Below are 27,504 nucleotides of genomic sequence, written 5' to 3'. Positions count from 1 at the left end.
TACAAAATACCATTTTAATTGTAACAGACAGATAAGCACTCAGTGTTTTTTGTGTGAATCTTTATTTATTAGTTTGCTGTCAAAAAATCACGATCGTGAGATTGTTTTGCAGTGAAATTCAAATTCAAATTTAAATGATGGTGCTTTTATTTAGCTAGACATCAACATTTCTTCGCCGACAAAGCAGACGACAGTGAACAAAGCAGACGACAGCAAAAATGCTTTGTAATTTTTAAATAAAAACAAAAACGATGACACCTGGGATTTACGGAGTTTCTTTACGGAGCTTCCCATTAACCAGGCATCACTTCCGGTAGATGAGGTCAACGTTTCCCTGGATCCGCCATTTCAGTCCTGGAGTTTCTTGTTGCACATTAGTTTTGAGTTTTAAATGTAGTTTTTTATCGGCGAAGCAGTAAAATATTGCGATTTGTATAACAACGTCGACTCAGTCGAATCAAACGCTTTGACGTTGTTTGGTTAAAGTTGCACAATTCTTGGCGTTGCGCCGTTTTCCGAGCGCCAGCGTTAGTCAACCAAAGTTTTTGTATGAGTTGTGGATAGGGAGAGGCCTCAAGCCTCGGACGAGATTTCACAGCCATGGCCGGTAATTTTGATGCCGAAGACCGTGATAGCTGGTACTGGGGCCAGCTGAATCGTCAGGAAGCCGTCTCCCTTCTTCAGGGACAGAGACACGGTGTTTTCCTGGTGAGGGACTCGATCACCATCCCTGGCGACTACGTTCTGTCCGTATCGGAGAACTCCAAAGTGTCCCATTATATAATCAACAGCATCAGTAACAACAGGCAGTCTGGCTCAGGTAACGTTGAATTATTGTTGCCACACAATCTACTGCTTTGAAAATGTTGCTATACGTCTCTTTCCACTAACATTTCAATAGCGGGATCCAACGTAGTAGCGGATTGCAGTGATTTAGCCCCGTTACGTCCCACTCGCTGGCCAAGCCATGCCAAACTCCATCCACAAATGGTCAACTTTTATTCAATCTGAGTTCATCTACAACAGATCAGTCACAAAATCACGTAGTTACAGCAGCATAGTATTACAGAAGGGTACTCTAGAATTCGGCATATGTTTAAATCAGTATTATGCATATAGGTGAGCAAAATTTAAAACTTTTAATATGTGCTGTGGTTGCTAACACCCTCCACTATTTTGGATGGTGATGCTAACAGGCTAGCTGCTAGGGGCTAAACCAGAAATCTGTATTCAGGATTTTTTTTTTTTTTTAAATACTTTTTATTGCAATTTGACGCATTTTGTTTTTTACAGGCCAATCCTCATTTTTGAAATATAGTAATTAAAACAGCCAGTGAGCGTTACTGTGTGCCAGCAACGTAGAGTTAAAGTATGCGCCTTTTTAAATAGAGTTTGGTGAAAGCCACCAAACTTGAGACTTAATCTATTTTTCCTGAATGAGGGAAGCCTGTTGCTGCTGGGATTGAATGGGACTAACTGGGCAGACTGGGCTGTCACAACTGGAGAATGACTGGTCAGATTGGCTTCTCAGGAATGTCTGTGATCTTGCCCTGTTGCTCACACATTCACAGTCCTGCTCTCAGGTCTGCTGCTGTTACCGTTGCTGCCAGTAATTCCTCATGGCTGTTACACAACTCCACACTTTCCTGAGTTTCCTAACAATTGCGAATCTTTGAGGGAGTCAACTATTGTGTGCAGTGGTTGTTATTAAAAGAAAAAAAGTATTAACAGTTTGTTACATAAATACCAACAGTACTAAATTAGAGAATTGTAGACCTCCTCCGAGGCTGCTCAGTTTCTCACAGCATCAGTACACATATTCCCTTATCTTGCCAGGTTAACAGTAACTTTGAAAACAAAATCTTCTTATCATCTAACCACCATTTTCCTTGGGCCAGAACAACCCACATTCCTTAAAAAAAAAAAAAAATATATATATATATATATATATATATATATCATCGTAATCTGGTTTTACCACATGAAACCAAAAGCAAAACCTTCTAGGCAGAGGTACTAAAGATTGGATTTCAATCTGCTTTTTAAAAACAAGTGTAAAATTTGGCACAAATCTTCAATCAAATAGAGACGTGTGCATATCGGTAACAATTCAATATTTATTACTTTTGTCTTCCAGACACTGTTTATTACATCAACCTTGCAGAATCAAACCTAAACAAATCGACATCACATAAATATTTTGGGCTAAATGAAAGCCAGTGTTTACACTGAGTCAGTACGATTATATTTAGTTGCACATTATAAATTATTAAGTGAGACTAAAATTTTCTGCCAATAAAACATCTGTAAAACCATTCATCATTATTGTATTTCCATATTTGGTGAAATTGATCATGTTTTTAAACCAATTTCTTGCTTCTAAACCAGAATATCTGATTAATGTGCATATAAATTATGTCTCTCTCACTTGGTTTGCCATGCTGCTAAAAAAGATGACTGTTCTATCCCTGTTTGGAACTTCACTCTGGGAATTTTGGAAGCCTCGTCGTATCCCTGCTGTGAGAATGTTGGTGCTCCATCTGTTCACTTGCCATCATGAGTTCCCCAGCATGTCTGGGATGTGAACACTGTTATGAAACATGCAAGTTTGTTGTGTGTTTGATGGATATATTTGTGCAATATCTGCAGATGAAGTAGGGTATGATTAATGTTGGGCTGATACTCTGGTGTAGGCAGAGGCAGAGGGAGCTGGTTTGGTGGGGCAATTAATCACGGACCTCCCTGGTCCGTCTACAGAAGGCAGGGTTTTGTGGGTTGGTTTGTTTCAAACTCACAAAAATCCCCTTTTCTTTTTCTAGGTTTGGCTCCTCCTCGGTTTCGGATCGGGGATCAGGAGTTTGACGCGCTGGCAGTCCTGCTGGAGTTTTATAAGATCCACTACCTGGACACCACTACACTTATAGAGCCCGTAAGCAAGGCCAAGAACGCAGGTTTCGTCAGGTCCTCTGCCGGTGTCCCACAGCAGTCAGAGGAGGCTGAGTTCGTCAGGGCTCTGTTTGACTTCCCTGGCAATGATGAGGAGGACCTCCCCTTCCGTAAGGGCGACATTCTGCGCGTGCTGGAGAAACCAGAGGAGCAGTGGTGGAACGCTGCGAACCAAGAGGGCCGAGCTGGAATGATCCCCGTGCCCTACGTGGAGAAGTACCGGCCTGCCTCGCCCACCGCTGCTGGTCTGAGCCCTCCTGTTGGGGGGGCTGGACAGGGAGGGCAAGCTGGAGCATTAGTAGGCAGCACAGATGGAACAGGGGCAGCACCGGTCAACCCTCTGGGCGACCCAGGCCAGTATGCTCAGCCCGTAGTCAACACTCAGCTTCCCGACTTACAGAATGGTCCCGTGTATGCGCGAGCCATTCAGAAGAGGGTGCCCAACGCCTACGACAAGACGGCGCTGGCTCTCGAGGTAGTAATTCCACCCACCATTGTCTGCGTTTTCCTTTTTTTTTTCCCCCTACTGTTTTGTTTTCTTCTGTCGATCTCAGCTGTGACGGCCCAGATTGTCCCGGTTGTTAATGGCTCACTCATGCGTACGAGCGTACGCACAAAGTATCGCCACAAATACAAGCTGACAGCGCACATGAAGACACTCACAGTGGGGCGGCTTCATCAATAGAGACAGACACAGATCCTTTATAAAAGCCCTTCTCTATGTACACACTGTGGCCCATTGGGTTAATGTGAATGGCACATTCATCAATGCTGGTGAAATTAGGCACATTGGTTTATGTTGTTTTCGAGACAACGTTTAGTTTGTGTGCGAGTCTGGTTAAAGGAACACACACTCTTTACTGTTGCTAAAGAAAGGATTTTCATGCTAAAGCATCGCATTCGTGAAAGATAATTCAGCCAGTTATGTTCTGGATTGATTATATTTGTAGTTTATTAAATGGCAAAATATTGTCCGTCACTGTTGAGACAACGTCTCGTTTCCCCCGCATAATGACTTTACAGTGAGGAAAAGCAACAAATCCTTTCAATCAAGATTTCAGTTAGCCCCATGAATCAGCTCAACAGATGAATCTGGTCATTATATTGGCCATTTTTCAATAATTAGCAATGGCAGGTGATAATTTATTCATCGAGCAGTTATTGCAAATTACACAATCTTATTTTCTTGATGACCTGTTTCATGCATTTTATATTCTGAGTTGGTCAAACTCTCAAGCGTGTATTAGAGAGATGCATGTATTTACATGTTTTATTTTCATTTTTACTCGTTCTACCTCTGCACATATACTGGTTTGTCTTCACCGGTCTTCTCTCAGGCTTGGTCGGCTTTTGACTCCTGAGGAAAATCGCAGATGCCACCATTTTGTTAAATATAAGAAGAATGGGAGACGGTGTGTGTGTGTGGGATGGAGCGGACTGTGTTTATGAACCTCTGCTGGTGTAAAAGTAGGACACAGAATACAGTGTCTGTGCAGTTAGATGCTCGGTGCTGTCAGTGTGGACAAGCACTCAACAGTTAATCTATAATTTATGACTGAAATCATCTGCAGCACAGTTTTAAAACCTGAGCATTATCACACCATACTGTGAATTTCATCCTCTTGCAGCTCTTTACTTTGATATAGCCTGATGCAACTAAAAAATAGGCAGTAGAAACAAAAATGTAACATGATATTGTAAAACGTCTCGGCTAAAGCTTCAGAGAACCTCAAAATTTCATTTTGTGACAATATTTAGTATCAATATTGGTCCAAATTGGGAAAACACGATTACATTTGCACAAAAACTTTAGCATGTCTTCTTTATGGGAACATATTTTTTACAGTCAGAGAATTATGTCGTTGAAATAGCTTGAAAAAGTGATATCAAGCCCAGAGGCTGATTAATGGCTGATATAATTTTTATTTTATGTCTGCACTCCAGTGCAATTATATACAGTACTTTTGATTAAAATAATGTATTAAGTAAATATTAAATACTTGAAATGGGTCATAAAAAATTGGCTCGAGCGATTATTAGTTTACCACAAATCAAGCCGTCTCTTATTTAAATATTAGTTTCTAGTTGTGTGAAAGACAACAATGAGTAACAACTGATAATGCCGACGTCAGAGTGGCGACATGAAGACTTGGCTTTGGTTTGCTATAAATAGAGACAACAATGTTAACCATGGCAACACAGTTATGGCAGTTATTTGTCAGTCAACTTCAGAGAAAGAATGCTTTTTTTTTTTTTTTTTTAAATCCATAAGTTTCAGCTTCAAAAGCCAGCAGTGTGACACCTCACATTAATTTAAGAGTTATGGGTTTGTATTAAAGTTGTTGCAGTGACACTGACTCTCTGCAAACCAGTTCTCCAGGAACTTGAAACAACTTGCCCGCCACCGGTTTTCTGTGTGTGCAGTCAAACTACGATACTGATGTATGTGGTGCAGTCGTAAAAAGAAAAACCAGATGGGTCAATCGATCCTTGTTCAATACTTTTCTTTTCCCTCTGTCGCACATTGAAATTGTATTGACGGCTGGTTCTGCCTGTAAATACAGAGCGGAGAGTTTCTTTGATTTACATCCTTGCATTTACTCGCTGCTGTTGTTGTTTTTTGTCGTCCGACAGGTGGGAGACATGGTAAAAGTGACCAAGATCAACGTGAACGGTCAGTGGGAGGGCGAGTGCAAGGGCAAACGGGGCCATTTTCCCTTCACCCACGTTCGACTGTTGGAACAACACCATCCCGACGACGAGAGCTGAGGAAACCCCCCCGCGCTCCCGTCGTCCTTTCTCCCTTCTCTCTGGCCATTTTGACAGATTTTTCGACAAGCACACAGAATATGAATCTATGACCCGTCAGGACTTTGACCCTGACCCTGCCTTCACGCGACGTGTCGGCCTATCTTGCCTAATGTCATTTTCATGGACGCCATTCATGAGTTTACACTACGGTCAGACTGATATCGGTTTTACCTATATTACCTTCTTTTCTTTTTTTCCCCTTACTCAATGACAGCCACAACACACAAGGAAAGCTCGACAGTAAGTGTGTTGGTGTGTTCCAGTTGTAGTTTTACGAACGCCCCCTCAACTTGGCGCGACCTCGCAAACCCCGTCATAGGATTCCAAGATAGAACAGAAAAAAAAACTTGTGTCATATTTGTTTCACCGTAAATCAGTCGTACATATAATACGGTTACATTTTTATCTGTAGATGTGTTGCTCTACTGATACGGTGTAGAGCGTTGCTATTGCCAGGGTTCACGTTTTTTCTGACTTCTGCGAGTTCCTTTGTTAACCTCCGTGATTAGAAAACACGAGTCGACCGTTAACTCACTTTATATTTTTCTATCATCTACTTCAAGCAAACCGAAAGTAAGGCATTGTTTTCCAGATGCTTTTACACTTAACCTGCTTGGATTCAAATGAACTGCTGCACTGAGTTCAGTTCACCGGATTTAACATGGGGTTTAATAACGTTACACACGTTTTATCAGGCATTCAGAAGCGACGCTAATCTCTGACTCTGAACTGGAAAAAGTGAGAGTCATGTCGTGACCACACATTAGCTGCCATGCATTAGCACAAGACACTTCCTCTTTGGCTTGTTTTTTTGTTTTTTGAATCTATCGGGCATTATTTATTACACGAGAAAGCCCCAGTTACAGGCTCAGCTAATCATTCCATTTGTTGAACCCATTTGTTTTATTCGTTTACTCTTCGTCTCACTGAATGAGATCGAAACGATCAAACGGGAGTGATGACGCACGCTCACAGTCACCAAACCATTCCAGTCAGTAGCTGTGTTTGTATGTGCGGATTTTCTTCATTCCAAAAAGATTCTTTCCAATTGGAATTTACAATTTTCATTGTTTACATGGACTTAAAGTTAAATGATTCGATTTTGGAGTGCGTCGTGCAGAGTTAGTGTCTAATTCTCTGCAAGTGAAGCAGCTTCCGTAGTAAACCAGGGCTGCAACTAACGATTATTTTCATAATTGATTCATGGGTCGATTATTTTATTGATTAATCAAGTAATCGTTTGGACCATGAAATGTCAGAAATGTTGATCAGTGTTTCCCGAACCTGGAAATAGTAATGAAGAAAAGTGACGATGAATTTAATAATCCATTTAATCCAGTAATTGTTTCAACCCTTCTGTATATACAGCAGTAACAAAAGGGGAAAGCGTTTGCGTGGATCCGACATCGAAACAATACGCGGCATATACTAGCCCTCTCAATTCGGAATGGGCTGTATCGGATCAGAGTTCGACATTTACGACATATTGTTTTATTCCAATGAGGCTTTTATTGCGATTACTTGTGTCCATGTAAACATCGCTCGTGAATTACCTCTTGTCCATTAAACTTAGGCTCTTCTTCTTTGGTGCCATTCATAACTAATCATTAATCCACACGTCTCCACTTCGTCATTCTCCTCCGGAAAAGTGCCAGATTTTTTCATTTTTTCACATTTTCAAGACAAAGACGTCTCCGCTAGCTAGCAAACCAAAGGCAGGGTGCAGTTACTCGCGAGTGCACCGTAAACGGTGGAAACGGCACACGTTACAAACAGCAAACAGGTTTTTTTATATCGGTTATAGAACAGAAGACAGAAAAGAATCGGTTTTCGTAATGTTTTTCCACATGTTCTCAGCCACTACTCTCTAACATCGACTACTTGGACAAAAGTGTTCAGACTCCTGACCATTCCACCAAAAGCTTCCACTCTTTTTGGGCAACTTTTGTCAAGATCAAGAAAGTGTTTCTATGGCAATGTGTGCCCGTTCATTCTGTAGAGCGTTTATGAGGTCAGGCACTGATGTTCCAGTTCATCCCAAAGGTGCTCGATGGGGTTGAGGTCAGGTCAGTCAAGTTCTTCCACACCAAACTTGTCAAATGATGTTTTTTATAGTCCTTGCTTTGTGCACTGGAGCACAGTCATGTTGGAATAGAAAAGAGCCTTCCTCAATAAGGTTGGAAGCACAACATTGTCCAGAATGCCTTGGTATGCTGAAGGGTTAGAGCCCAAAGCCTGATTGAAACACCTCAATTTAATTCTTAGCAGGTGTGGCCAAATACTTTTGTCCGTATTGTGTATCTGCGAAGAGGAGACACACTGCATTTGTTTTACAGGGACTTTTAACAAGCAATAGCCTCAGTGAATTCACTCAATACTTAAGAAAAAAAAAAAGCTGCTACAGTAAATCAGGTTTAAAGGCCAGCAGGGAAATGGAACAACAAGATTCTCAGAGAGCATAACGTCATATTCAAGCCTGTTTTATATGCGCAGTGGACAGTATTAGGCAGCAGTGACCGATATCAGTCAAACCTTAGTTTACACAGATCCAGCCCAGTATTGACGTATGCACTCCACACACACTTGTCCCCTCCCACCATTGCTCTGTGTACCCCCCACACACACACACCCACTGCAGTTCATTCATACACAGAAGGGAAAAACATTGATTGCACACAGGAGGTGAAACACTCAGCTGCTCTCACTGAATCATGAATCAGTGAGGGTTTTTTTTTTTGTTTGTTTTTTGGGGTGTAATTCTAGACTGTGAACCTCAGAGTGAAACAAGCAAAGACTTTTCCTGACGGCGTCCAACTCGCAACGTACACACTACAAACCCCCAAGTCCTCTTTTTTTGTACTAAAAGTGGAAAATATTATGATAGAATTGATTTTATATATGAATATATATATATATATATACACACACCTGACCTTACATGCTTAAATACTGTAAACCTTTGTTTCTTCCTTCCTTACATTTGATTTTTGTTTACTTTTTTTGAGACTGTACGCCTATTATTACCTTTTAAACACAATCCGGCGCCGACGTGGACGACTTCAAATGCAGCAAAGAACAAAACAAACACCGGACGTGGACGAACGAAGATGATATGGAGGGATTTTCTTTTTTTGTCTTCCAGCTGTTTATTTTTCCTATTTTTTTTAAAGACGTTGCATCAGCTGCTTATGTGTTTGAGAAAAACAGCGAACTTCACCCTAAACACTAGATCTTATGCATTTTTTTTTTGTTCTTGTTCATGTTTAACTGCTAAAACAGACATGATGTCACTTGGTCATTTCCTGTGCCGCTGAAATGCTGTGATTGACTCTGACGATGCTGTAGGTTTACTGTTCCACATTGAAAACTTTGTTTCCACACAGCTCTCACTATGTCAATATGAAAATAAACCATGAAAAAAGAAATAAGTCAGTTTCTCAGCCTGTTTACAAAGTGCTGTAGAAAGCATGGGTGGTGGTGCTGCTGAGCCACAGTCGGACCACGGAGATTGACAATACATTATGGAGGATCTGCTGAGTTTCATTCTCTCAACCTCATAGATTGAAAATGAATAGGAACGTCAATCACTTTTGTTTTTCATGTTTAGAACAAATAATACTGACATAAAATGGCTTTACAATCACTTACAACAATTATTTCTATCATCGGTTAAGCTGTCGTGATTAATTCGTTGTTCGGTGCATAAAATGTTGAAAAATGTCAATCTTAGCTTCCCAAACTTTGGAATGTTTGTTCTCAAATGCCCTTGTTTTGTCCACAAACCAAAAATTATTCAGTTTTAATGATTTCTTTGTTATATGGAGCAAAGAAACCAGAAAATATTCGTATTTAAGAAGCTGAAAAACCCAGAGAACTTGTTTTAATCATTAAAAAATCACAGATTAATCATTTATCAACATATTTGGCAAACTATTAAGATATTCAGTAAGCTTCTCTACACATTAAGGATTTCTTTGTTAATAAACAAGGCAATATTCACATTTATGGAGCTGAAATGAAGAGCGATTGCTTTCATTATAAGCAAAACATGATTTATCAAAATAGTTTGATTAAATTGACAATTGATTTGTCATCGCAGCCCTACATAGACGTTTGCTTTACATTTAAAAATCACACAATCAATACACTAAACACAGATCAGTGATCAATTAATAATTAATCAGTTATTGTAGCTCTACAGTTTATTCCTGTAACTAATTCTCCACATAGATTATGCCCCTGCACGCAATTTCACAATAAGAGCGTGTTTCCATATCTACAAAAGCTAATCTCGATTGTAGTCTTTTACTTAGTCAATAAAAATGGCCTTACATTATTGTTTCCATATGTGCCACTCAGTTACACCCAGTTTTCGTTTGGTAAACGCCAAATTGGATGCAAATTTGGAATGTGCTGATTCAGTTTTTCCTCCTCCCCATATATCATGATATGAACTTTATCAAGTCGTGAGTGGTTTGTTTATATTCTCTCAGGCATTTTGTTTATCTGACAGAATTTTCATCTTACACAATATTTTACTTAGGAAATTTGTTTTTTAACCACATACAGTTCAAAGGTAAAATAAAATTAAGACTGCAGAAATTCTAATACCTTTATTATAATTGCCCTTCAAAAGTCAGAAATAAATGTAACGCTCATATATACAGTAAATTATTAGCAAAATCATTTATTATTTAAAATAAGTGACTATACAGTCTACAATAATATAAAGTTAATGTATTTTACACAAAATATGAAAATAACTGAACAATTTAAATGCATTTTAAAGTCTCTTCTTATGACACAAATAAGAAGTACAAAGTATTCAAGAATGACTTCATATAAATATTGCAAAGTGAAAGCATAAGACAAAATAACACACATGCAACATACACACATGAATATCTTCAGTTATTTTCCTGAAAAGTTAGTATTTAAGAATTTTACGATTTAACAACAATTTTAACAATTTAGGCACAATTTGTGAAAAAAATCAATAGTATTTATTTCCAATACATGCTCTTATAATATTCTTCGATACAGTACTTACAGTGCTCTGTATGTGCTGGATTAAAGAGTGTATTCAAATATAAAATAAAAGTTGTTGTAATATACAGTATGTTGCAATTATTAACAAGAAAAAAAAGAATCAAGCTTTTTAAATTCAGGAAATTAAACAAATGTATTCATTGTTATGAATGTATTTGACCCTTTGATCTTGACCTTTTAACCTGGCGTACTTTTATTTCCTTGTTATGACTGTTTTGTTTCTTTTATCTGGTTTCAGTTTATTAACCTGGTCTGTGAACGTAAGCTCTTTGTAAACACTGTTTTTAAAAGACGCTAGATAGAATAAAGTCAATGATTTGTTTTTTATAGCGACAATTTAGGCACATCTTTTTTTAATATTATTATTTGTGTATTCGGCGGTGTTTCCAGTGGATTTGGTGGGGTTTAAACGCGGAGGGTGGTCTATTTCGGGAGTCGTCCTGAGGGTGTAGGCGTAGATGAAGACTGCCGCTGCGTGGGTTTCCCGGATGGAGTAGAGACGCCATCTTTACGCCAGTGCTACCGGTGGGTCTTCGATTCAGCGGAGCGACGGTGCCGTTGCTGATCCATCACAAGGAATCGCCGAGCAGCTGAAAATCTTTTCCCCCTTTACTCCCCGGGACGCTTCGAACAGCCCCCAACGCCGAATCGACCATGAGTGACAAAGAAATGCTGGTGTACAAGGCGAAACTCGCCGAGCAGGCAGAGCGATACGATGGTAAGCCTCGCAGCCGCACACAGCACGGTCAGCGCAGAAAGCCTGGCCCCTCTTCCCCCTCCGTCTCCCTGCGCAGGGGGCTCGGAGACTCAGGTAAAGCGGTTCACATGGATTTGTTGGGTGAGAGGAGACAAAATGGCGGAGACTTGTCCAGCCAGCCGAGCCGCTGGACACTGAAATGAACCACCTCTCGGCGGTAACGGACGCAGCAGCTAGCTCGCTCCGTGGGAAAATAAAACGTGCTTTGTCTGGTGCTCCGGTGTCTGGTTACCGTTTACATGACGCGGGATAAGCTAAGCTAGTCCGCGGCCACCGGTAGTTAGCAAACCGTTTAAATTGCTAACTAGCCAGTTAGCACGCTAGCCCCCTTTTCCTTGGCTCCGACACGCGTCACGTTGATCTCCAGTCAAAAATACAGCATTCGTCCACACCCTACCAAACATGACCCGCGCCCCGTCGGGATTTATTAGCATCTACTGGCAACGTCTGGAAGATTCTGCTCCGACACGCAGCAATGATTTATCGGAAAACTGAGTCACAGGTTCACGCTAACGTAGTGTGTTAGCTTAGCCAAGCGGTTGAAGCCAATGGAAAACTCGAATGTGACCCAAGTTTTTCACCACACAGGTGTGACATTATGTATTAACAGTCAATATTTTCAATATACAGTCGGCCACACCGTCATGTATTTTCAAATTTAACTCCATTTAGACGCTCATAATGAATGGTTGATGATTGATAGGTGCAGCACCAATCATACACATGGATGGGCAGGGCAGGGAGTGTTCGCCACCGTGGTTGTAAAGTCGATCAGCTTGTCCTCAATCAGTGATTTCAGCTCGTGTATTCAAAGCTTTAATAGTTAATTAAGTTCTTAATTCCACAGTGAATATACAGTACAGTGGCTTTACCTGCACAATCCATACACATTGTGTGCATTACTCGTGATCATTTCTTTATCAAGAGCAAAGAACTTCAGCAGAAACAAATCGGGGAATTTATTCAGTCCTTTAAAAACCCTGATAGCAAAATAGATTAATAGAGGCAATTAATTCAGTAAATGATCGTTGAATCATTGCAGCCCCGAACAGCTCAGTAAATGTACTGGATTTGATGCCAATTAGTCTTGATTTAATGATAAAAGTCAGCTGTACACAGGTATTTAGGTTTTATCAATTGTTGATTTCAATCATCAAATAACAAGAAATTGTGCTGATGCAAATATGTGGTGATGATTTGGACATAGTATTTAAAAAAATAAATTAAATCTAAAATTAGGTTTGTTTCAAACCACAAAAAAAGTATCATTGATGTGTGATACTTTCCCCTTGTTTCTTTGAAAGGTGGTTACTCTACATACAGTGTTGTTTGTAGCTTGACATGATATACAATTTTTAAGAAATAATTATTTACTTGACGAGCACAGGCACCACCATTTGTGTTTGTAAAGAAAGCAGATCAGAGACTCTTGTTGGGTTTTGCTTAAAGGGATAGCTCAGCATTTATAACAGTGGTTGTAAAAGGCATAGATGCCAAATATGAAGTGCACACAGTAGTTTCTGTAGACCTGCATGGAAGACAGACTCTGACAACATGGCTACTGTCAGAGACGGAAGGAAAATCAGATATTGGCCACTCAACAAAAGGCTTGCCTTACCAAATGTTCACTTGCTGGAAATAGAAAATGATAAGCCACCTTAGAGCTGCAATGATTAATTAAATAATCGATTATTAATTGAATGAAATACTGAGATTTTCCAAATGCAGCAGGCCCAATATTTTTAAAGCCAAAATGTGTCAAAATATAATTTTACATTAATTATTTTATTTATTATTATATATCTATTATATTAGATGTGAATATTATTATTCACATATACATCTTATTCTACAGACTGAAGAGAATGTGGAGAATGATTAAGAGAATGAAGATGTAAAAATTACCATTCCCTCGCGAATCATATCGCAATTCCTGTCAAAATAATCAAATAATTAGATATATATTCGAAATCGTTCAGCCCTAGAATTTCACAATAATTATATTTAAATAGATTTAACACTGTAATATCAACATTAAATACAGTAAAAAAAAAAACAGTAAGATAATAAAAACAAAAAAAAAAAATTTAATAGTTTTTCACACAAGTTGTCATCCGCAGTTACCATGGTAATTAAACCTGATACAGTAACATTCACCGTTGGGAATTTTTCCATGGCATCGGTAACCGTTGCATCCTGACTTGTACATCTGCAGTTTCACAGTGTGGCTCATTTGCTTCTTCAAAGAATATGAACAAAACATCACCTGAGTACATCCTGTACTCAGGTGTCTGCTGTCTGTCACACCCCTCCTCTTTGTTCCTATAGTGGTTGCATCACAGGGTGTGCAGTGTATGCGTCAAATGTATGCTAATGTAATTTTTGACTTGACAGATCTGCTAAACAGGTCTACGGAGCTTTGCGTGTTGAGAAAACATTGAAAAAAAGCAGAGGTCATTGAGTTTCCTGGAGTGCAGGCCAGGCTGGAGGGTGAAGTGATCAAAGCAGCACAGTGCTCCTCCTGGCTTGAAACTGTTGTGTATCGGGTTTCGTCGGTGCGCTGCATTGAACCCTGCCATTGGCTTCAACAGAGAACACCCTTTCTGTGAAGTTAAAAGCCAATTGATTGGCTCTTTGCTCACAGCTAACATGTTTATTAGCCTGGTAGGTGTGACCTGTCTGCAGCTCAGCTTCCGCCTCTTAGCCTTTTTTATGAACGTGATTTTTATCCATGTAGCACTTTGTGATTTATTTGAATAAATGATAAATAAAATGTATTATTATTATTATTACTGGTCCTGACAAGGATGCCAGAAACGGGTCCTCATCACATCTATGATATTGATAATATTGATTTGGCATGCACGCTGTACATGGACTCTACATATTAAAAATTATGGAAGAATGCAAAGTTAACAATTATTCAAGCTTTTTTGAGCTTGATTTAAAAAAAAAAAGAAAAACGCTTGAATAAAAAAATAATTGTGTTATTATGTTGAGCTGTACTGTGTGATGTAGTGACCCTACAGGGAAATGTCATGTTTTGCATATTATCCGCTGCTTTAACGCAGTGTGTCATTGTTGTCATTACCATTTCATCCCTGGATCCACATGTGACACCCCCCTCCCTATCCTGCCTCAGCATGTGCAATGTTGCCAACTTAGCCTCTTTGTTGCTAGATTTAGCAACTTTTCAGCAAGGCGAGACAAATCTCCTTCTTAACTTTCTGGCCAAACCTGAGCTACTTTCTGAGGGAGAAAGTTGTCAGTTCTGCTGCACCCGTGTGCTGCATCTGGCTCTTCACCATGGGTGGAGAGCCGGTCTGGCTGTAGACACAAAGACAGACAGACAGACAGAGAGTGAATGGGAAAAGCACCGTGACCACACAGCACAGAGTCACGGTGAAGAATGAGCTGCGCATGTGCAGTACAGCTCGTTGCATGCAGAACAACTGCTAATCTGTTTTGTTCATCTGAGTAACGTGGTGCCGGTGAAGATGGGTTTGGTTTTCTCCTCCACTTATTTTACGTTTTCAGTCTCACTTTTATTCTAACACTCATTGCTTTTTAGTAACTCCTGTGTCTGCTGTCTGCTGAGCTGCATGTGATTGTGCAGGTTGTGGTTTAGTGAGAGTGAGAAGTGTTTCACAGTTGTGCAGTGGAAATGCGGTGAACCCACAGCCTAGAGACACGCCACATGGTAGCAAATGAAGAAGGGTGGAGGACATTACAACTGAAGAGACTGAAGCTCCTCATGATGCCAGTTATGTCATCCATGTTTGAATATGACTCACTGCTGCTGGTAACTAATGGCCGTTGTTTTTGTCAGCTTTACAGATTGATGCTTTCTTCCATGCACCATAACACAAAATATGTTTTTGTAGCCAATTTTCTTTTTTTCCCCTCCTGATGAAATAGAGCTGTTTAATGTAGAGCTGCAACAAGCCATTATTTTCATAATCAATCATAAAATGTCAGAAAATATTGATCAGTGTTTCTCAAACCTGGAAATTATGAAACCAAGTTTATAAAATGTTAATACTTTTTTTTGTCATATAGAGCAAAGAAGCAGAAAATACACATTTACATTTAAGTGGCTGAAAAATCTGAAAACTTATTTTAGTTCTTGAAGATTAATTTAGTAATTGATTTAAATATCGAATAATCAAGTACATTTTTCAGCCCTTGTTTAATGATGGCAAATAATACAAAGAACACAATATACATTTTGTTCCCTCACTGCACTGCAATTATATACACAGTATTTTTAATACAAATCTACAAATATTAAATATATATAACTTATGGTTGAGTGGTTGACTCAGAAACAATGTTTAAGTTAAAATATTAGCCTGATTAATTGGCCCAAACAATCGGTCTACCAATGAAGCACTGGCCACAGACTTTTTGAACAAGAATACTTTTGCTGCATATTTCGCTGCTCGACCTTAATCTGGCCAACAGTTCTTGGTAATTAAGAATCCATCTTAAATAGGGCGTGGCTGCAAGTGTTTTTTTTGTCACAGATGAAATTAAAATAGTGGCAAATAGCCACTGTCATAACAGAGCAAAGCAAGAAACTTGTCCCATTTAAGAAGCTGAAATCTGAGAATTTGTTTTTATTAATAAAACTCAAACTGGTTAATTGATTCATCAAAATAGTCGCTGGATGTTTTAGTCATCACCCTAATGCATACAGATGTAATGCATGTACATTTATTATACACTTATTATTACACTATTAAGAGACAGTATGTCAGGAAAACTGTATGTGAGAGTCTGTGGTCTCTGTTTGTTCTACCAGCAAGATTATTTGCTGAAAATGTCCTGGAAAAGTTATAGAAATTGATTTTTTTTTTGTGAGATTTCTGGAGCTCTGACGGGGTTTAATACCTGGCCAGTGTCCCAGACGACTCCATTTATAAGATGCAGAGGATGACGGAATCCTTTCGAGGCTCTGTTGTCAGGTTTACACTCTCTGTTAATGTGATATACTTGTATTTAATAAAGGGAATTGCTGTACATATCTTCTCCTTAATGTTAATGTGGTGAATGTACTGTAAATCCATGCTTCCACTGGCATTGAGCCATTCAGCCATATTTGGTTTTATTTCTAAGTTGAAATTTATATGAAGAATTATTCCTGACGCCGTTTGTTTTCCCCCTTTTGCGTCTCAGAAATGGTGGAGTCGATGAAGCAAGTGGCAGGTATGGACATGGAGCTGACGGTGGAGGAGAGAAACCTGCTGTCCGTCGCGTACAAGAACGTGATTGGAGCCAGAAGAGCCTCCTGGAGGATAATCAGCAGCCTCGAACAGAAAGAAGACAACAAAAACTCAGAGGACAAAGTAGCCATGATTCGGGATTACAGAAAAGCGGTGAGTTTGTGGTGTTGGGATTGTGTCTTTGTAGGTTTTTTGTACGTACAGAAGTTTGCACCCCGAAGGTTCACTTATGGCCTGAAAGGCTGAATGTCATAGATTTAAGGTTTGATGCATTTAAAACAATTCTTTCAGCAGTTTGCAAAGGCTGCAGTCGAATTCTATTTTTGAATAGTATGTCGATACCAATACTGATATCACAAACTCAAAACATCACAAACATTGTCCAATCGTCATTTTGGACGTTTGTGCCATTTCAAGTCTTTTAAAAGACATAATTCTCCCTGTTAAAGAAGAAATGATCAGCCCAAAACAATGTTGTTGCTGATTTTATTTACATTTTTACAGTCTGTGTTAATCTACATGTTATCTGTTTTTTTCATCACTTAACTGCAGCCTGTCTGTGCTGACATCTGTAACCAATTGCTGCGAAACATTAACCTTGATATTTTCAGCCGGCTTTGACTCTGATGGGAGACATTGGTCCTCGGTCTGATACGATACACATTTTTAAAAACAATATTATATTTACGGTGGAGTTCAGGCTTGTTTGCTCCGTTCGCCAACTTGACTTGGGGCTTTTAATAATTAACATTAATGGCTCTTGTTGGCTTTTGTCCTTTTCTGTGCTAGGGCATGTTATTTACATGGCAGGGTCTAAAAAAAATTAGTAATCTGACAATGTATTTTTTCATCCGAGCTTCTTAGGTTTTTGATGGGTTTAATGTTTAGTTTGTGCTATTTTATTTTTTATTGAAAATACTGTGCCAATACAATAAAAACTAGAAACATAAAATGCATTTCCTGAGGTTTACGTTCATGACCACAAAGTTTCCCAGAAGATCACTGACAGCAGCTTTAACATGGATATATGGAATAGATGTCATAGATATTCTCATTTCCGTATACATTGGCAAGAGGTTTCACCTTCTATAGGCAGGATATTTTTTAAGCTCTCCTCCGGTAACTTCTTCTCCAGGGAAAAGGGTCAGATTTCATTTACACCCGGCAACACTTGTCCCAGTGAAATAACAAGGCAGGCAGGAGCCATGAATCAGCATTTAATCACAATCTCTTCATTTCTGCTGCAGAGCAGCTTCTGTCTGCTCCTGTGAGTGCAGTGAAGCACAGCGACCCTCCAGGCTTTCAGATTTTATGACTTCTAAAGTCTGTTATTGTCACGTTAGGTTCTTAGTTTTAAAGGTTTATTGCAGCGTTGGGGCGAGTGAGTGATGCCAGAACTTTGTCCCTGACAAACTAAAACAAAAATCTACACGAGGGCTTGAGACAGTCTTTGTTTGAGACTTTTCCCAGGTTAAAAAAAAGTAATTGACACAGTAAGACTGGGAATCCCATCCTTGTTTTTATGTGAAGGAAGGATTTCCTGGTACATATCGGCACTAATTTAAATTATTGTACATTCCTGAAACACTTATTTGGAAGTGAAAACGAGCAAATTCCAATTTCCACAGTTCCCCTGACTCCCCGCTGTGTGAAAGCAATATTTAAACAAAGACCTGCATTATTTTACAAAGACATGATGTTAAAGATGCCAGACTTGAATGATTTATGCTGACCCTTGAACTGAGGCTTTCATTTGGACTTGATTTACTCCGCAAGCAAAGATGTGGTTCAACCACAACCTTGTTGTTATTCAAGCGGAGCCCTTTTTGATAACTCTGACCACACTGGCTGAAAGTGGTATTTGTGTGTGTTTTGACCTGCAGGTCGAGAAAGAGCTGAAATCAATCTGCCAAGACATTCTGGATGTACTGGACCAGCATCTCATCAAATCTGCCGACTTGGGAGAGTCAAAGGTTTTCTACTACAAAATGTAAGTTAATGTTCCTTTGCTAAGCAACGATGGCTAATTTATTTGATTTTTAAGAAATGTAGTTGGAGCTCACTGTGCCAAAAGTGCCAGAAACCAGCGACAGAGACCCACAATCAGTGAAAAATGTTTGCCAGCAGGGGAGCTAGGAAAGACAGACTTTAACCACTGAAATCTGTAGGGTGTAACTTTTTAAAAATAAACAAAATGCCCATTACATTTTGATTTTGAATCTGTGGCGACATTGTGAACTGTAATCTTGAGGAGAAGGTTCTCTGAAACGCGAGTGAAGTCGTGAGATACCAAACGACCTTGGAATATGGACTTTGAGAAAGCTCTGCGCTCACCTGAGTTCTGTGTTCAGGTGAATCTGGGCTGGAAGTTACACAATGAAGGTTTAACATAAGGCTTCCCTCACAAAATCTAAACTGCTCATTCCCAGCACCAAAGCCCATTGAGGAAATCGGTAATTTTACATCATGGCACAATGGTGTGGTTGATCCATTGCTGGCTCCATCATGATCTTCAAACGTGTTATTTTTTCACTTCAGCATTTGAAATGACTCATTCTGATTTTATGTAAGTGACACAAACTTCCCAACTAAGGCAGCTGTGGACCAGCAGCTCCTGTGTCCCTGCAACTTAAAATTAATACTTTCTCTATGGACATTGGTGTGGGAGAAACTGAAGTGTACTGTTTCAGCTTCTTGTTGAAATAGGCTGTTTCAACGTGTTAAATATCTTAAATTGGCACAGATTTTTCTTAGATTAGCCTTTTGTTTAGTGGCTAAAATAATTTTACCCAAACTAAAGCATGTCTTTCCGTCAATTTTCTTCCTGGCAAAAGTTTCAGAGCACAGGAGAACCTCCTCCCATTTAAAATGTTTCATTAATGTCTCCGTGAAAGTTGCTGAGTAGGTAAAAAAAACACACAAATCAGCACGTCTTCATCTTCTTCCTCGCCTTCAAATAAACTTGGCAGCGCGTAGACGGATTTTTAGGCTCATTGTCCAACTGGAAAATTAATCTTTACCACACAGCTGGAAGCCACAAGAGGTACCGTGCCCGAACGTGAAACATCATGCCCTTTAGATAAATAGAAATAAATAGATGATTCAGCTCCTTTTACGAACCTCTGAATAAATGAAACCATCATATGAAAACATTTTTACCTACCATTTTCTGCACCAGCAGAAACTCCTTGATCACATTAGCAATTTTTTCAGGCTACAGTAGTGAAATAGTAGTAACATAGAAGCTGATAAATGTGAGTAAAGGTGGTAGTTTGGCTTATTTTGGCAAATTCTTTACTAAATATTAAAGGAAAAAGTATCTCGTATCATCGAAACTCCTTAAATTAATTAAATATTAAATGTCTGCTGCAGTTCAGGTCTGGAAAATGCTTAGTCCTGGCTGCTGATTGTTTTAAATATTAATTTTCTTTGTAAAAAGAACTATAATTTATAACTTGTTGTGGAATAGAGACCATAATTATCCCACACTGAGCCAAATGTTTAATTAAACGATGACTAGGTGTTCTGTTTGAGTAAATGATATAATCCAACTATTATTTATTAGTTGGAGACAGTGTAATTAAAGTTTATTTTGAAGTGCGATTGTATGAAACTGGCGTTTATGAACTGCTCACTGTCCAGCACCAAACTCCATAGTGAAATTCAGCGTTTTTAGCTCATGGATCCACAGGGGCTGTTGGTCTTATGCTGCTTCAATCCTTGAGTTTGTCGTTGCTTTGGAAAATCCAAATGAAGGATTTCAATGACCCAATTTGCAAGATAACAAATTAACTTATTAATAGAGGAAGCAGTTGATCGTCAGACTTGTGTTCACTGTGATGTTAAATCACTGATTTTCTCCATTAACCTTGGTCCAGGGAGTACACATTTGTCTACCAATCGTTGCTCTGAAATTCCGGAATCTTCCGAGTCTGACGGTGTTTCTGTTTTTTTGGTTTTCCCTGTTCAGGAAGGGAGATTACCACAGGTACCTGGCGGAGTTTGCAGCAGGCAATGACAGGAAGGAGGCGGCGGAGAACAGCCTGGTAGCGTACAAAGCTGCAAGTGACATCGCCATGACCGAGCTCCCTCCAACACACCCCATTCGCCTGGGACTGGCCCTTAACTTTTCAGTTTTCTATTATGAAATCCTCAACTCACCAGACCGTGCTTGCAGGTAGGTGTTAATGTTCTATCCTGGTAGTCCAAGCTGTGTTTTCTGATGCACAGCAGCTGTTACAAACCTCCAAAAATTGGAATAATGCTTCTGTTCACGTCTGACCATTACCAGTCTTAGGTAATGTTGGGATTATCTGTGATGATAATTGGGAATAAAACATGTTTTGAAGTCTTAAAATGGCTCCAAACCACACAGCAATATAATGGAGGGGAGAATCAAATAATTTTCTTGCATCTTAACTCACTGGAGAGATGGATGCTCCCCCTTGTGGCACTTCTGGATGATCTTGACAGTGGAAATTACACCCTGGACAGCTTGTTAAGATTGTCTTTTATTCAAAGGCTGATGCTGATCTTTAGAAATCAGGGCAGCCGATTTTAGAAATGTTTTTAGAAAAAATCTCCTCGACCCACAGGCTGGCGAAGACGGCATTCGACGAAGCGATCGCAGAACTGGACTCGCTGAGCGACGAGAGCTACAAGGACTCAACACTTATCATGCAGTTGCTACGTGACAACTTGACACTATGGACCTCAGACACCCAGGGAGAAGGTAAGAGCACCATCCCTTTCTTCTCAGGCCGTTGGCACAGATCTCACACTGTTCCTTTCTGGATTAAACTGCTGGAACTTTCATCAGCATCATCATTTGTCTTTTTTACAGAGGGATGTTAAGGCTTTTACCTTCAAACAGCAGCTACAATAACCTTTCTAACCTTCCTCCTAACATGTCCTCTCCTCATAGCCGTCCCTCTGTTTCTGAATTTGAAGCACCTCCTTCCTCCCTGTTTTCTTTCTCGGGCACTCGCACTCCTTTAACGTCTCTGTCCCTCATTCTTCTGTAGATTCTTAAGGACAGCCCTCTTCCTCCTTCATAGAGGTGTATTTTGTAAGTCAAACATCTGTCATGGGCTCCTCCACCCTCCACCCTCCACCTCTAGCGTTTACTCCTGTTTCACCACCCTGACCTCACTAACCTCCTCTCAGCACAAACTCCAGAGGCTCCAGAGTTACTTTGTTTTTCTGTCCATGTAAAACTCCTCATGGGTGTCTGCAAGAAGAAAGGCAGTTCAATAGGGTTTCATTTCGCTTGAATCTGTTATTCGTTAACCTTGTTCAGGACGGCATTTTATTGTCTTGGGTTGTCTCCAGTCACAATTAGGGCTGCAACTCACACTTATTTTCTCATTTGATTCATCATTTGTGTATTTGCTCGATTTACTGAGCACTTGTTTGGCCCACGAAATGTCATGAAGTGTTGAGCAGTGTTTTACCGAACCTCAAAATGTCTTAATTTAGTTCCACAAATCGATAAACGTTGCAGGCCTGGTCACGATGGTGTCAAGTTTAATCAAAGATATAGTTAGTTTTGTTAGTTTAACAGTGCGTAGATTGTGAAGTTCCAGGCTGATGACACTCAACAGTTGAATGAGCCAAATGTTATTTAATCACCACCAATAAGTTACTTATTTACATTATTTTATCTCCGAAGCTTGATAACTGCGGCCGAGTCACTAAAACTTTATTGCGGTCAGATTGAACGAACTAATATCTCCCTGCGAGTCAATGATTTACACAACGACGTTGGGGATTGCGAACAAAAAGCAGTTGTCGTGGTAACGTTTCCCTCTTAGGAGGAGGGCTGCTCAATTATGGGGAAAAACTGAAATCACGATTATTTCAAACGATTGTGATGTTCAGTCAACGGATTCAAAAGCTAACCAATCAGGAGTGTTGTTGACGACGAACAATCATCAATAAACATTTAACATGGTGGCGGGATGCTTCATTATGTTTTGTATGAACCAGAAACAACAAAGAAATAATTACAAATCACCCATGTTTCCCCCACGTCCGCATAATCTATCAATTTCTTTGCATTGCGCTTGAATTATTCACACTTTAGACCTTTGGAACAATACTTGCTTTCACACCAGAGTCTCCCAAAGCTTTATTTTAGATAAAATTCAAGATGATCTTGTTTGTGTGATCCTAATTGAAACACAAGTGATTCATTGCTCAGCCCTAGACTGTGGAGGGAACGGTTAAACCTATCGAGGTGACTTCAGAGCTTGCCGACACCCCGGCTCCTTCACTGTGCATGTCGGCGGGTGACCGTGTGACTGTGTGCGTGATCGTAGAGACGCGTGAGCGCAGCTCACTGAGTCGCGGCGGCTGTAGCACTCTCTGCATGTGAAGCTGCTGCTGCTGCTGCGTCTCCTGTGACTTTCTCACATCCCCAGTTTGCTGTGGCGCTAATGAGCACTGTTAAGGTTTCTATTTTAGTCGTGATGGATCCTCCGTCCTTTGTTATTTGTGCCTCTTAATTCTTCATTACACGGATGGCTGTGCCGTCTCCATGGTAACCTTCCCAAGCAACCACTTGTGCAGGTTCACGAGGAATTCCACCCCTTTACTAAATGTGTCCACAGCTTGTTCAGAAGACACTAAATTAGCTCTTGGTCACAGACCTGCATGTTGTTTACCACTAACTGATGATTTTTAATTTTGTAGCATGATTAACAAGTGATTTCAGTCACTTCTGTCTTTAAATGGTTGATAGAAATCTATGACATTAACTCCTGAACTGATGCTTTCAAATTAGTATAAATCATTTGCACAGTGAGAAATAAAGGTTGCTATAAAACATGTGATAGTTGACACCACACAGTTGTGACCCCTAAACAAGTAAATGTAGAAGGAAAGGTTGGATCAGTTTGCTGTAAAATAAAAACAATTGCAAACCAGTCTCAAACACTGTGTGAACCCGTTGGATTGACCTGGATTTCTGCACAAATTGGTCATAAAATGTTATCTGATTGTCCTCTAAATCACAACAACAGACAAACACAGGCTTCTTAAACTAATACCTCACAAACGATTATGTTTTCATGTTTTTAATTGAACACACAATGTAAACATTCACGGTGCATGGTGGAAAAAGTATGTGAACCCCGAGGAGGAGTCCGGTCACTGAGACAAGGTTGGAGTTGTTGGTTAATGTTGCTCTGCCCTCTAAAAAAAAAAAAAACCCCGCTAGTTTTAAGGTTGCTGTTCTCAAGAAGCACTGTGTGATGTGAACCATGCCTCGCACAAAGAAGCGCTACAATGAACTATTGATGACTTGCATAAAGCTGCAAAGTGTTAGAAAAGTATCTCTAAAAACCTTGACGTTCATCAACCCCCATTGCTGCACGTTTTGCAAAAGAGCACCTGGATGTTCCACAGCACGACTGGCAAAGTGTTCTGTTGACAGATCATGAAACCAAAGTTGAGTTGTTTGGAAGGAACACACAACGATATGTGTGTGGGGGAAAAAAGGCTCAGCAGCACATCAATATCCTCACCAACCTAATCCTCAGCAACTGTGAAGTACAGTGGAGGAGGCATCATGGTTTGGGGCTGCTTTGCTGCCTCAGGGCCTTCAATCAAAACATGAACACATATATAATTGTTAGAGGTATTAGTCTAAGAAGACTGTGTTTGTCTGTTGTGACTTAGATGAAGACCAGGTCACATTTGTTTTGACCAAAGGGTTCACATACTTTTTCTTGCAGCTGTAAAACACCAACTTTATTTTTAACAATGAGATGTGCCACTTAAAAAGTTTTTAAAAATGTTTGCACTCCTGAGAAGTTTTACCAAAGTTTGTCACAGAAATAGCTAATTCTTTATTTACTGTACAAACTTAATAAAAAACATGTGCTACCAAAAGTTTAAATAAAATGTAATGTCACAGAAATACCAAACACTGTTGCCAAATTGTATGTAAAAAATCATTTGTGCTCTTAAAAATATTTGCACTCAAACTGTTACCAAAAAAATGTTATGGAATTTGTGTCGAAATCAATAAGTGTTACCAAATTTTATCACAGTTACCAAAAACAGTTTGTGCCACTAAAAATCTTGATTTTTTTTTTTCTTTAAAAGGATACAAACAAAACAGTGTCATTTTGTGAAAAGACGACACCAGACATGTCGGATGTGAATAAATTGTATAAAAATCACGTGGGATGGCAGTTAGATATTTTCCCCCTCATGGTTCAGCTCGACTGACGACTTTCCCTGTTTTTGTTTTTTGATTTCAGAAGAACAGAACAAAGATGCACAGCAAGATGCAGAGGACGCGGCCCCGTGAGACTGAACAACACAAGACAAGCCCCCTCTCCTCCTCTTCCTCCTCCCCCTTCCTTTTCCACCTCTTCCTCCCCTTCCCTTGTTTCTCCCCTCCAGCACTAGCTCTTGTCCCCAGCCACCTTTTTCCACTGGGTTTATACTGCAGCCCACTCTCTCTCTCTCTCTCTCCACCTCCACTCGTCTGTCACACACCTCCTCTCCTCGTATGCATGTCATTTCCACGTCCTCCCCTGCTCGCGTCTTCGTCCCCCACTCCCAGGGTTTTTTTCTCACCCTCTTTCTTTTCTGACTCCTCTTGCAAGTCTGTACCCTTTAACGGTTCCTGTCCTCTCTCTTTTTTTTTTTTTGCAGTTTTCTTTATTATTATTTTTTTGCCGTTATCATCTGTTGCCAAGAACGCTCGCCTGTATTCGTAAAAACACATATGCAAGAGTTTATTTAAAGACTGATTTTTCCTTTTTTGTTCCATTTTGTTTCCCTGAATCCCCGCGTGTGTGTTTATGAACATTGTCTACGCTTTTGTCAGTTTTTTACTTTCCCCCCTTAAACGGAGGAAATAAAGTGGTGACCGAGGGTCTAAAAGGGACGTGGAAAAGCTTTCTAGGAAGAACCAAGTGTCCTGTTTACTTTGTGGTTACCACAGTTTCCTCCAAAAACATCAATACGGTTTTTTATTTAACCCCCATGTCAACGAGAAACAGCAGATTGTCCCCCGTTTCTAAGCATCGGTCCGACCTTACTTTTGTCCATCCTCGGACCAAGTATTGTGCTGTGAGGCTGTAGCGCTAATTTTGCTAATGGCAGATAGTTAGGTAATGGCTTTTTAGCAGACAAAGTGTTCATATGTGTGCGCGTGGGAGGGGAATGCTCTACACTCTTTGATTGTAATGTAATGCAGTTTTGCATTGGCACTATATATAACAAAAAAAAAAAAAGGTTTTGGGAAATAGAGGCCTGCTGAATCTTTAACTCCCCCCACCCCGACTCTTCCGGGTTTTCCTCGTCTCAACTCTCGTCCCTTTTCCTGTCATTTCCTCTCTTCCTTCTGTTCAGTATGTGTAACGTGAATCTGATTTGTACTACTGGATATTCTCACCGGAGCCACAAGTACCATCTGTATTCTTACTGAAACGCAGCATGGAATTAACATTAAACTTCAAATTGAAAAAAATGATGGAAAAAAAGTGCGATTTTGTGGAGTTATTTTTCATTTGTGTCTGTGTTTTCAAACATATGCTGCATCGTGTTGTCGTCCGGCTGCAAAAAAAGCCTCATGGTAAATTCAGACTTCACCCACAATCAGCCGTCAATCGCACTGCCATCATGTATTGTCTCCTTTTTCCTCTATAATAGGAACACGATCTACAAAATCAACGTTATATTTTTTTAAGAAGAGCTAAAACTTGTGATGGAGCTTTAATGCTGCGTTCCATTTACCTCAGAAGTTGGAACTGGGAGGGACAACACTGCCAGATTTGACTGTGTTCCAGTTATGAAAATGCAAATGATGGGGACAGGAACAGTGGGCAGCACTAATCTGCCCCCGGGGAGAAGATGATGTGTCGTCCATGAACGAGCTGCCTCAGAGGCGATTATTTGTATTGAACGATGCGGCCAATGACATGCAAGGATCATACCATTATGTAATCGAAGGAAGGCGGTCAGACGCTCCGAAGACAGCCAGTGTCGTGGTACAGACCAGGTACACACACTTGAACGCAAGTTAAAATTAAAGAAATGAGCGTATGACGTCTGCACTACCTGGTATTTTGTGCTCACAAACAGCAAAGCAACATCCGTCGTCTACAGTTAACAAAAAATAATAAACAATACATTGTCTACGACTGATTGATGTGCTGTGAAAGTGAAACAAACGAGATACACATAACTCCTCAGAAAATGTTTACATATCTTCTAAAAAATGTGAGCAGGGTTCATGTATCTGTACTTTGTTATATTTCTACCAAATAAAATAATCTGCCATTCTCACACTGCAACATGGGGTTAAGTGTAGACTCGCAGAGCTGGGAATTGAACACACAATCTTCTAGTTGAAAGGCAACTTGCCCTACCACTGAGCCACCACTGTTTAAAAAAAAAAAATGCTTTTACTTGTACTAAACTTAAGTACAGTTTATATCAGAGAATGATTTTTAATACTTAAGTACAGTAACTGTCACAAACTTTAAGAGCTTTACTTAAGTAATATTACAAAAAAGTGACTTAATCTTCCACTAAAGTACTTTTTCTCAAGTATCCCTTTAAGGTGTTTTATACAAGACTGCTTGTGAGTAATAAATGCTCAATTTGCCTTATATTCAAAAAGAGTTCTTGGTGTAACCAGAAAAGCTGCCCTCTGGTGCATTACTGAAGCTACGTCCTGTGTTGTCTGTCTTCGGA

The 27,504-nt window shown here is 39.8% G+C and overlaps 2 protein-coding genes across 2 annotated transcripts; both read left to right on the top strand.

The window, feature by feature from the left end:
• The first annotated feature begins 322 nt into the window (after positions 1 to 322).
• Positions 323 to 9,197, top strand: LOC131458503 (adapter molecule crk-like). The gene is made up of 3 exons (XM_058627644.1): positions 323 to 820; positions 2,820 to 3,421; positions 5,581 to 9,197. Exons 1-3 carry the CDS (start codon positions 601 to 603, stop codon positions 5,713 to 5,715), a joined length of 957 nt encoding a protein of 318 aa, XP_058483627.1. The 5' UTR covers positions 323 to 600; the 3' UTR covers positions 5,716 to 9,197.
• Positions 9,198 to 11,251: 2,054 nt separating this feature from the next.
• Positions 11,252 to 26,288, top strand: LOC131458443 (14-3-3 protein epsilon). Its single transcript, XM_058627554.1, has 6 exons — positions 11,252 to 11,524; positions 16,742 to 16,941; positions 18,672 to 18,778; positions 20,759 to 20,965; positions 21,384 to 21,520; positions 25,056 to 26,288. Exons 1-6 carry the CDS (start codon positions 11,461 to 11,463, stop codon positions 25,103 to 25,105), a joined length of 765 nt encoding a protein of 254 aa, XP_058483537.1. The 5' UTR covers positions 11,252 to 11,460; the 3' UTR covers positions 25,106 to 26,288.
• Positions 26,289 to 27,504: the final 1,216 nt, after the last annotated feature.

This window comes from Solea solea, chromosome 4, assembly GCF_958295425.1.
Source record: "Solea solea chromosome 4, fSolSol10.1, whole genome shotgun sequence".
NCBI lineage: Eukaryota > Metazoa > Chordata > Actinopteri > Pleuronectiformes > Soleidae > Solea > Solea solea.
Note: the sequence above shows the minus strand (reverse complement) of the source record. Positions and strands in the feature narration are given on the sequence as shown.